Here is an 11,838-nt window from a genome sequence, read left to right as displayed (position 1 = left end):
AGAGAGAGATGAGAGGAGAGAGATAAGAAAGAGAGGAGAGAGATGAGAACGAGAGAGATGAGAAAGAGAGAGAAGAGAGATAAGAAAGAGAGAGAGGAGAGAGATGAGAAAGAGAGAGATGAGAGAGAGAGATGAGAAAGAGAGAGATGAGAAAGAAAAAGGGGGGAGAGAGAGATGAGAAATAAATAGAGAGAGAGGGGGGAGAGGAATAAACAGATTTAGAACAGATGAGTGTGTTTGTAATGGCAGTTCTTTGTAATGTAACTGGCAGGGGACTGAAGGCCAGCCGAGGGGAAGAGGAGGACAAGGGGGCAGGGTCTAGCCCTCTCTCTCTCTGCCTCTAGCCAGTGGACATATGGGATAGGGTAGGAGACATAATCAAGATCGGAGGGGCTATCTCACTAACCCTCAGCACTGCAATTTCCACTGCCCCTGCCTCCGGCACTGTATTAAGAGGTCTCCCTCCACTGAGGAATTATCTTTCCAGCTGCATTTACTGGGTAAGAAGCATACCACTGGGGTCTCCACACAACTGACCCTTTCAGCCACTGCGTGTGTGTGTGCGTGCGTGCGTGCGCGTGCGTGTGCGTGCGTGTGTGTGTGTGTATGTGTGTGTGTGTGTGTGTGTGTGTGTGTGGTATAGCAACTTAAAAGCAGTGTCTAAAACAGGATGTATGTTTACAGCCATTTGTTAAAATAAGAAATATAAAAAACAGAAGAAAAATGAAAAATGCTTTGTAAAAACAAATTGTCCATAAAACTAAAAGAGGATATACCCTTCAAAGGGTAAATGGGGAGACAAAATATGTAAGTGCCTTTGAACGGGGTATGGCAATAGGTGTCAGGCGCACCGGTTTGTGTCAAGAACTGCAACACTGCTGGGTTTTTCATGCTCAACAGTTTCCTGTGTGTATCAAGAACGGGCCAACCAGCCAACTTGACAACTGTGGGAAGCAGTGGTGTCAACATGGGCCAGCATCCCTGTGGAACGCATTCGAAACCTTGTAGAGTCCATGCCCCGACGACTTGACGCTGTTCTGAGGGCAACAAATGTGTGGGGGGGCTCAGGAAGATGTTCCTAATGTTTGGTAAGCTCAATGTACAACATTTACATTATTTTCTCAATCTAATTCCAGTAATGTTGTTCATAACATCAAACATATAACAATCTAGAAGATGAAACATGTAAATACATTTTTAATAGTATTTTAAGAATCTAAATACACAGAAAAGGGCTATGGCAGGTATATGTGTTTCATTTATTTAGCGATGTGTGAGAGTAGTAACTACAGCCGCAGACACAGTGCTTCTGTTCCTCATCAATATGTCAGTTTAATACCTCAGAGACAACCTCCTTATACAACACCAGCCAGCCTGGTCATTGTCATTGGTATGTATATGTATAACTCCTTAGTGTTCTAACAGGGAATCACAACTCCTATCTTTGCTAAGGCAATTTCACCCTTATTTCCCCTGCTGCTTTGCTCTGAAAAATGGAACAATTATCCCAGGCTGTGCTTTGCTGAAATGTCCTCCATCTATCCTGACATTGTTTGTGATGCGGAGAGCCGGACCCTGAGGTGACCGCTGGATCCATGCTCTGCAGCACCTGCCCCGGTGTGTGTGTGTGTGTGTGTGAGAAGACGTGTGTGTGAAAAGCTCAAAGGGGACAGCCACTTAAATCCTGCCACACTTCAGCCAATGAATAGGAGAATGAATTTAGTGAATACTGTATTTGAGGTCTGTTATGGACTTTGTGTAATGTGATTGAATGAGGGGGATTATCAGTGATCCCCCAGTTCTAACTGAACATATTCACCTGTGACTTTCATCTATAAACGATTGTGTGCTCTGGTTAGTTATGGGGCATCTCTCAGTAGCTGGTCTAAACAGAGTTCTTATGAAGGATTCATCAATAGCACTGACAAGAAATATGTAGTGTCAGAGAGCGCGATGAGAGGTTACTTATATGCTCTATTTCCAGTGGATGAATGTGCTGCAGAGGGACTGGAGGACTCAGCTCTGCCCTCCAGAAGAGACGCAGGACTGGGATGCAAGGGTGCTCTCACCTCCTTCATCATCCGAGCCCTGGGGGGTTTGTGGTCGCAGGCGTCGACTGCAGAAACAGGAAGTGGGAGAGTATGAATTATTGAAGGCATTCAGCGGTAAGGTCATCAGAGGGAGCCAGACTTGGATTGGGCTGTTGTGCTTTGATGATGGGCCTGTTTCTGTTGGTTGAGCGAGGCTCTAGATCAGCCTGATAGGAGGCTTGCTCTGCCTCTGTCTGTCTGCTGCAGGCTGACTGGGACTGTGTCTACAATACAGCAGCAGACGCAGACAAAAGGCTCCACAGCCACAGCAGCATCGGTGGGACTGCCTGCCTGTCTGTCACTGTGAGCAGCCCAGGGCTTCAGCTACTTCAACAGTATCCCTCCAAGAATCAGGGATTTTTCTGCCATTGAAATCCTTGGGCGGGCCACCTAAGCATTTTTTCGGGTTGCCTAAGTCCAAATAGTGTTAAAAAAAATAGGATGGAAAAACACTTTCAAAAGATAATGGACCTATATATTTTTTTGTAAAATAATCTTTGAGAACTAACAATCACCTAAATAAAAGCTAGACAGTCAGGGAGAATTGAAAATTAAAAAAATGAATTTAGCAGTATCGATTTTGTTATTATGTTTGAGCAAAAGAACACAGCATTAGCCATGGCAAAATACATAAAATTGCAGGAAATTAGCTTTAAAACCGCAACATTTTCTCTTAGCTGCATGGCGAAGCCCCGTTCTGATCCAGAAAAAAAAACTGAGAATTAATCAAAACTAACACAGCGGGGGCAGTAAATAACTGTTACTGAGATGGGCTGGTGGTGAAAAGAGCATATATCAAGGGACTATTTTGAAGTGCTGCCTGTGTTTCTGTCAAAGCTGCGTCTCAACACCACTATTTAAGCAAGGGGCTCCAGCAATGATGAGTAAAACACACCATGTTCTCTAGTCTCCTTCCATGTCACTACTGTCTATTCAATGCCTATTATGAACATTGGTAACATGGAAAAACTAAAATTACAGGCTAACTTGGCTCCCAACAACAATACAAGTGATGACAACTCAGTCACGCAGGATTTTTAAGTGATTGTTCTTGGAAGGCGAGGATTAGTTGCAACCAAGGACAATCTCAAAGTACAGCAATTTCCACATCAGAGCATTGGTAAAAACAAACATTTAAATTGGCCTAATTTTGCTCCTGTGTTTTTTTAAACAAAATAGTTATTTAATTTAATCAACAACTGAGGGAAAAACTCTGAGTAAAAAGACGAGACTGAGAAAACGTACTCTTCCACGTCCTGCACCATGGCAGGTCTTCTTCCAGACCTAAGGGGAAAAAAGATCATTGTTAAGACTTTGCAACAAAGGAATACAGAGAAAATACTTTTGTGCCACAAAAATAAAAGGACTAGAATCAATTCAATTTTAATAAAACAAAACAATTACCAATTCTATTATTGAACAGTTCTTCTCTTTCTATTTGTAAGATCCATCTTTAAAAACCACTGCTGGTTTCTGATGTAGGCTAGTTGTTCTGTCTGATTTGAGCCTCATAGGGCCTAGGTCAGGGGTACAAGTACTATTTGAGAAGGTCCGGTCACACATATTTCCTAGGTGGCAAAGGTCCGAATGGATATTGTCATTCATATGCGTAGTAACAAACCCCCACCTCGCAACCCATGCGACCCCAAACTGTTCACACCCCTCTTGTTGGCAGAGGAAACATTTAGCAGTTGTAATGGTCATTTCCTGCAATTCTACAAATGTTGCCATGTCTTATGTGTGTTCTAATGATACCAGGGGCCCGCGGTACACCTATTGTGTTCTCTGTTGTCCATCTCTCTATCTGAGCCCTCAGCCTCCTCCCCTGCTGAACCACGGGGTTATTTTCAGACTCCTCTCTTACACAACCCTGCTTGACTGTGGCACCGCATGCCACGCCCTACACACTCTGACCAAATCACTGTCTTTTCACACATTCTCACCTCAACACACTATTCTTAGCATAACACTGTTTCACACCAGTAAACGGGGGAGATAATATTAAACAAAACCAGGCTACTGTCAAATAAACTAATCTTAACAGCATTAGAAAAGCAAATCAATTATTACATTCTTGAAATTTTAGACAAAGACAGTCTAGGTATGTTTGGCTGTGAAGACAACTTATACAAAGTTACATTAGATATGAGTGTTTCTGAGATTCTTTTGGGGAGGAGATGCATGTCACATTCTGCAGCTTCTCCTGGTTAAGGAGTGCCCCCTACTGGTTTAAAAAAAATAAACATACTGTCATTTTCTCTGGACTGAAAAAACATTTTCTTATTATTTTTCATTACTGTGTATCAATAACCTGAAAAAGAAATGTAATGACATTGAGTATGTTTATAAATTATACTTTATAAATGATATATTCACTCATCTCTGGAAGCTCTGGAGTCTGCCATGATGGTCAGTGAGACAGATCAGAGAGGGCAAGGCTGAGGGAGCCCACCTTGCTGCCCTTGGACTGTGTCCTGTCCTGTGTGCCTGGCACTGGGGGCGGGGCTGGCGACACTTAAGACACATTACAGGCCCCTTGATTAAGACTCATGTAGGCTGAAGCGATAGACATGGTAAAACTGTCTGGAAAAAGTTGTTAGGGATAAAATATATTGTGACAACCCGGCTTCAAAGGTTCATCAATAAACTGACAGATCATTTAGTGTCAATTAGGAGTGATAGATCGACAAATCCTGGGATTTCTGCGCTGGGATTAGGGGGAGGAGGGCAGCAGTGATTGAGCATGAGGGGTGACATTGAAGGGAAAAGTCCTTGCCGGTTCCAGGGGGGGCCATTACTTACTTTGTTTCAGAGAGGATCAATGCATGTGAGAAACCCTTAACACCTCCTGTATTCCAATCTCTCTGAACGCAGGAATCAAGACAAGTTACACTAACGCAAGGAAGCGACACCCTGACCTTCCCAGAGTGAGAAAAATATATTGAATTTGCTGTTCTCTTTACATGCACTATCGGCACAGAAAACCATGCAAATAAACCCAATTGAATCGTCTTGTTCACTTCAATGTATGGATGTATGCATCTCCCCAGCTCTCCTCCCCACAGAGACTGGAGTAGAGTGGTAGATGGAGCCATCTGGAAGAGTGGAGAGCCAGTTCCACAGTCTGACTACAGTCACACTGACATCACATAGGGAGACGTACAGTAATTTAAATGTGTTCTATTGGGGGGGAAATTATTTTGTTCCAGACATTCCATCTGTCTGTGGTATGAAATATTCATACATTCATTGTACAGAGATTTTAATTAATTCACAACGGCATGTGTGCCTTTAAAGGCGAGCGTGCTTTAGTTAGACAGCCATCGTAAGAGGTGATGAAGTGGCCTAAGCCCTGTGATGAAGTGGATAGCTGACTAACAGTGCCCTCCTGTGGCTGATACATGAACCATGTCAATTACCGGATCCCGCGCCTGATGAAGATGAATGTGGAGTTCACTGCTCAGAGAGGCTCCCTGGAACGTTGTTGATTCAGGGCAAAAAGTGTAAAGAACTTGCACTGATAAATATCCTATTCTCTGTCTACAGCATGAGAGATCATTAGTAACAAAATAATGCATGTTGGAGACGGTGAGGTAGAGTTACCTAGAGGCTGGAAATACAATTTGTTGAGAGAAGGAGATACTCACTTGGCTGATCCAGAAGTCTCTTCAGCCCAGCCGCCTTGCATGCGGGCTGGTTTAGGAGGGGGTCCCTGATGTGAGAGAGATCATTAATGACAGGCATAACAATGGTCTGACAAGACAACTCCTTTAAACTATTAAATTCTACACTTAGGTTGAAAACATACAGGAGGAAAATGTGAATAATTCTGAGTACAAAATAGCAAGTACGTTGTGGCATGCATGTCATGGTCTCTAAATCTATGTGAGAATAATACTTTATATCAAGCTTAACCAGAAAGAAAAATAAAAGCATGCACCCATGCACAAACATATTTCCAAAACGGAGCAGACCTAATAAGTTCAGATGAGTCAACAGGAGGCTCTCTGATGTTTAAAAACACAAACCACTCATGGAACTGAATTTGTGAAGTGTAGGCTACAACAAACCAAGTAACGATTAGTTTCCCATATAACTGGGGAAAGCCTACTTGATCTATTCTTCTCTTCAGTGTTCTGGTAATCTATGTTTGCTGCACTATACCATCCTACATGCTGCACATTTCTAGCAATGAATGACATAGCTTCTCACTTAGCCCACTTACAAAATACTTAAGAATGGCATGCACGACATATTGCTGTTGTTTATTATGGTTTTAACTGCTGTCCAATCACAGAGCCTGAACATATGGAGCAGAGTGTGGGAACTGCCACACAGAGGACAGCCCGGGGGCTGCGAGCCTGACCTAAAATAGCTTCACAGGAAAAAATGACCCTCTCCCTCTCATTCTTCGTTTCTGAAAATAGTACTGAAAATAGTCAATTGAGTTTGGATTGTGGTCCTGAGACCGGAGCCCGGGGAGTCAGGGACCAGCACTTGAATGAAAGAATTCCTCAGAGCACACAAGGGTGGGCAGCAGACAAATTAATTTTGGGGAAAAAAGCACAACACTCTCATTACCAAATTGGGTCTGCAAAAGACACAGTGGCCAGGAGGAATTTCTTTGTTGCGACATGAAAGAGGAAATCAATTATTCATGGCTGGTTCCTTCACCAAACCCATTTATAAATGTGAATGTCAGCATCTAGAGAGGGAGGTGGAGGCTGCTGGTGTTAAGCTGGAAGGTTGAGTGAGGATGAACAAGTAATTTCATGAAATTAGTAAACAATGGGATTTCAACAAGAACAAGGGAGGCCAAATTAATAATAAATGTGGTAGCTCATCGATACTGTTCAATTCCTCAGGGTAAAACCCGCTTTTACAGTCTGCTACCAAGAAAAATGCTCAGAAGACTATGTAATTAGGAGTTCACGAAAGGAGGGTAAATACTGATGACAAAGATGATACAAAAAGCAAGTGTTCTTTGAACGTGCCTATCTTTAGCTTATGATGAGTTATTTGAAAATAACAAAAACTTAGTGAAATGTTTTCATCCTCACCCAACGAGGGAGGTTCATTGAAAACGTCATGGCATTTTTAGCTACTGTGGAGGCTCCTCAGAGGAGGAAGGGGAGGACCATCCTCCTAAGCGAATTTCATAAAATAAAAATAGTGAAACATAAAAAGTTATCCTTTTAGATAAAACTATATTAAATATATTTACGTGCCCAAATAATTGATTAACACACCCTGTTTTGCAATGAAGGGCTACAGTAACCTCAACAGCACTCTGTAGGGTAGCACCATGATGTAGCCGGAGGACAGCTAGTTTCCGTCCTCCTCTGGGTACATTGACTTCAATGCAAAACCTAGGAGGCTCATGGTCCTCACCCCCTTCAATAGACTTACAAAGTAATTATTACAACTTCTGGAGGACATCCTCCAACCTATCACAGCTCTTGCAGCATGAACTGACATGTTGTCCACCCGATCAAAGGATCAGAGAATGAATCTAGTACTAAACGCGTAAGCTACAGCTAGCACTGCATTTCATAAAAAGGGGTGAGTAGTTGACTCAAAGAGAGAGAAAGACAATAGTTGAACAAATTAATGTATTTAATGCAGCTAGCTAGTTTAGCCTACTCAAACACCCGGCTCAAACAGAGAGGGATGCTATATTAGCTAGCTGGCTATGGCTATCCAACACTGGAACTCTTCCAAGTCAATGTAAACTTTTGGTTTTATTAATTTATTGCCACAGAGGCCCTGCCAGTGTAACTGCTAAACTGCTTGCTGACTGTACACTGTACTGCATGTTTGTAGTGGGTATACTAACGCATTAGTTCCTCGTAACTATGTTGACTAGGTATGATGGTAGCTAATATGGTGACAACGGTGTAGGCTGTGTGTAACAGTTAGCGGTTATGATGTGAATGTTTGGCTTGGAATGTTTTTTTCACCTGGTCACAGACAGCTGATGTGTTATGCACTGAAGTCCACAAGCTATGGAAAAAGGTGAGAGGAGGAGAGCGCGTAGAAGCGAGAAGGAATTCTACAAAGAGCAAAATTATCATGCTGTTTGTATGTGACTGCTATGAAAGTGAACTGTGTTTTTGCGTGTGATCAGGGGTGTATTCATTCCGCCGATTCTGTTGAAAAACGTTTTATAAATGGAAGTAAACTGAACGAAACAGGGATAAACATACCTGAATTTGTCCAATAGAAATTCTCTCATTTGCAACTGTTGAACTAAGGATTACACCCTAAATCAGCTAGATGCAGGCAAGACTGTGCAAGGCGGTATTGAATGTGTCACTGTCTGTCACCTTGATTACTCACATTTTTCTCTCGACCTGTGCACCTACAATGTAAACTTTCACTCATAGGCTAGGTTATGGCAACCTCATGATAGGTATAGGAAAAATGTGAGTATCATGTAGTAGCCTAAATCTATTGATGTTACATTGAGCTGGGTGAATGGAATATATATGACAGTCTTCCAATATGCTGTAATCAAAATAAGGCCAGGCTCATTCAAAAAAATAAGAATTTCCTCATCTTAAATGTCACCGACCACCACTGTTCCACTAGACTGTATGACCATATATGAACTTTACAGTTATAGTAGAATAGTGGCAGTGGGGTGTATTTAGGCAATAATGTCATCATAGTGAAGGGTTAGGCTACATATTTTCTATTCTAGACTTTTCTGAAAGTCCAAGCAGTAGACCCTTGTGGTGGTCAAACTCAGACTAACAGCCCATGAATGCAGTTCAACCTTTGTTTAAAAGGATGTCAGGAATGTGACCAATCAGTGGGTATTTATAGGAAAAGCAGACCAGGGCTGATAAATAAATCTACTAAGTCGCACGCCACTGGGAAGAAAATACATTTCATGTGCACGTCAGGTCACTAGGGGCGCGAGAATCCTGATTCTACAATAGGGAAGTTGGCCTAATTTGGGAAGATTACTGCAAAAGCATAGCTGGAATTCCTGGTCAGGGAATGTTGGGTGGCTTACAGTTTGCCTCTTCTAGGGACAAGCAAGACCTCCATACCATGAATGCCAATGCTTTGGAATAAAGTGGTTGACATTGTCATACGTCATTTCCAATTTGACTTTGAAAGCAATTATGCCTGTAATCACTTTCTGTGTGTCTGTGGGAGATGAGGGTCCAGGAGCAAAGGCTGGTATGAATCAGCATGGATCAATACAGTCGAGCAGTAGACCTTTAGCCTCTCCCCACACAGCACTGAAAATCAGACTAACTAAAGACGATCCTCTCTCTTCATAACAGGGGAAGTTATAGAATGGGCAATGTTGTACCAAAGCAAACAGCATAGGCCCACTTAAAAATTAACACCTAGACCCTGCTCCTTCGGTTTCATATCTGAAGTAAATTAGCCCGTTTTTTGGGCTTTGCCAAAAAAAAATCAATACCAGTAGGACAACTTTTAAGTCAAAGAAAGTGCATGGTCCACTTCAAACACATTTTACATAAAAGGAGCAGCATCCATAGAAACTACTGTACTGTAATAACCCTACATCTATAAAGCAGTGCATCCCTTGAATACAACACAAAGTAACTTTATACCACAATGTGAGGTATTCAGAATAGAAGTGACAGCTGAGTAGGTATATAAAATGTCTACATTCAAATCATATGGTATGTGTATTGATTTGAGTATGTAGTCTACTGTACACTATGAGGGTATACTGTCTGTTATTGGGGTATAAAGTTACTCTGCAGGGTTTGAAAAGGAATACTGCCAAGACATGCCATATCATTACTTAGGTGTCCTCATACAATACCTCTTCCTCGTCCTTGGTTCATGCATAAGAAATGATTCACACGTATTCAGATTGAGTGTATGCAGTGAAGTTAACGGCCATGACAGATAATATATGATATTTGGTTTTAGGGAAATACAAATGCATTTCAAGCAGCACTGATAATCAATCACAAATCATAGCTACCTCTCCCATCGATGTAGAAGAAGAGGATTTCCTGACGTGTCGAGGCTCCTCCAGAGATGTTTGCTCTGCAGCCTGTCGAGTACGTTGACCCCGTCGACCCAACTTTGCAACCTGAAAATCATATTTCAAGTCGATGAAAATTATCTTAAAATGACACGAACACGTCATAAACTCTCAAGCATTAGCTAGGAATTGACTTTTTGAGATAAAATTGCTGGCTTTATGGTAACCCAAGAATGTACTCTTAAGGAGTAGGGATTTACACATACCCACTCTCAATTGTGATACGGTTCTAGAAACATAAAGCCCTTTACTTTCAGCGGCAGGTATCCTAGCGGTTAAGAGCGTTGGGCCAGTAACCGAAAGGTTTCTGGTTCGAATCCCCTAGCCTACTAGGTGAAAAACCTGTCAATGTGCCCTTGAGCAAGGTAACCCTAATTGTAAGTCGCTCTGGATAAGCACTTCTGCTAAATTACAACAAAAAAATACATTTAAAATGTCTTTCATATCACATCAAAATGATGTTTTAACACATTTTTGGCAGCCTTATTCTGTTACAAGGAGAATGCTAGCCCAATATTATGACTCTCAGTTCCATTACATTACACATAAGAGTCATTGGACGAAGGCATCTTCTGTAGTGGGGAGTTCGGTCTGAACATTGACACGCATGGCTTGCGGTACGGTTTTGGAAGCATAAGGACCTTATCTTTCATATGAGCGAGAAATCATTTTCAAAAAACAAAAAGGTTAAATTGATACAGACCTTTATTGAGTTGGGGTTCCCACAGTGCCATATTTCCATGTTGCAGCCGCTTGTTTACAGAAAACAGACAGAAGACAGAGTGGACTGACTACGTGTGCTAATTAGCTATCTGAAGAAAAACACCACACAGGTATTGTCACTGAAAAATACTGTAAACCGGTTAAACAGTGTACAGTAAGTGTGTATTTTGCATTTCTGAAACGCTTTTGATGTGATTTGAAAGTAGAGGGATTTATGTTTCTAAACCGCAATTGAGAATCATTTCTCGTGTAGATGGAGTATTTGGGTGTTTTGGCTTCCAGAGCCAATTCGCCTTTTAAACAGAACATGTCGTCCTTGGACTAAGGAGTAAAGCAACGTTAGGCTCCTTTAGTCCTGTTGAGCATGCTAGATCATTAGCACTGGTGGTACAGTTGTCTCTGTCTTCCATACACACCACACGCTGTAACATGGAGATATGGCCGTGTGGAAACACACTAACCCTAACAAAGGTGTGTATCAATTTAACCTTTTGGTTTTTTGAAAATTATGTATTGCTGATATATAAAATTAGGTCCTTATCCTTCCAAAACCTACCGGCGCAAGCGATGCGTGTTCGAGTTCAGATCAAGCGTCAGGGATCTTAACCAAATTTCGCCAGAAGAAGATAGCTACTGTACCTTCATAATAGCGCTAAATGTAGTTAGCTAGCGTCTGACTATGAATAGGGTAGGGTTAGCTTTATGGTCGTTACTTTTTTATGCTTACTAATACTAGCTAGCTGCATGGAAAAGCAAAGGCACATAATCATGGACAACAGAGATCGCAAGAAAGTTCAAGGTTTTCCATGTCATCCCAAACATTGCTAGCTACTTCTGTAAATACTCTGTATGCACACAAGTTGAAAGCGTAAATCACTCACATTCTTTACAACTCCACTGTCTCCAAGTTTAAGATGATCGTCCATTTTTTTTTGCGTTGACAGATGTAGCAAGCTACTTCCTGGAGACCCGGAGCGTCACACA

The 11,838-nt window shown here is 41.8% G+C and overlaps 1 protein-coding gene across 5 annotated transcripts in view; it reads right to left on the bottom strand.

Moving 5' to 3' along the window:
- LOC111968736 (intraflagellar transport protein 43 homolog B) overlaps positions 1 to 11,838 on the bottom strand; it is a 21,820-nt gene extending 9,982 nt beyond the window's left edge. For 3 of the 5 annotated variants that reach the window (XR_002877910.2, XM_023994569.1, XM_070445185.1), the window contains exons 1-5: positions 11,736 to 11,838; positions 10,069 to 10,179; positions 5,738 to 5,802; positions 3,336 to 3,374; positions 2,070 to 2,116 (exon numbers count right to left, since the gene is read on the bottom strand). Coding sequence is in view for 4 of the 5 variants with exons in the window: in XM_023994569.1 (XP_023850337.1) it covers positions 2,070 to 2,116; positions 3,336 to 3,374; positions 5,738 to 5,802; positions 10,069 to 10,179; positions 11,736 to 11,780 (307 nt within the window). In the remaining variant the exon portion in view is untranslated. Of the gene's footprint in view, positions 1 to 2,069; positions 2,117 to 3,335; positions 3,375 to 5,737; positions 5,803 to 10,068; positions 10,180 to 10,669; positions 10,750 to 10,834; positions 11,399 to 11,735 lie in introns of those variants that run through there. The other 2 variants (XM_023994570.2, XM_070445187.1) reach the window with 2 other exon arrangements.

This window comes from Salvelinus sp. IW2-2015, linkage group LG9 (genome assembly GCF_002910315.2).
Source record: "Salvelinus sp. IW2-2015 linkage group LG9, ASM291031v2, whole genome shotgun sequence".
Taxonomy (NCBI): Eukaryota; Metazoa; Chordata; class Actinopteri; order Salmoniformes; family Salmonidae; genus Salvelinus; species Salvelinus sp. IW2-2015.
This window is presented reverse-complemented; position numbering and strand designations above follow the sequence as displayed.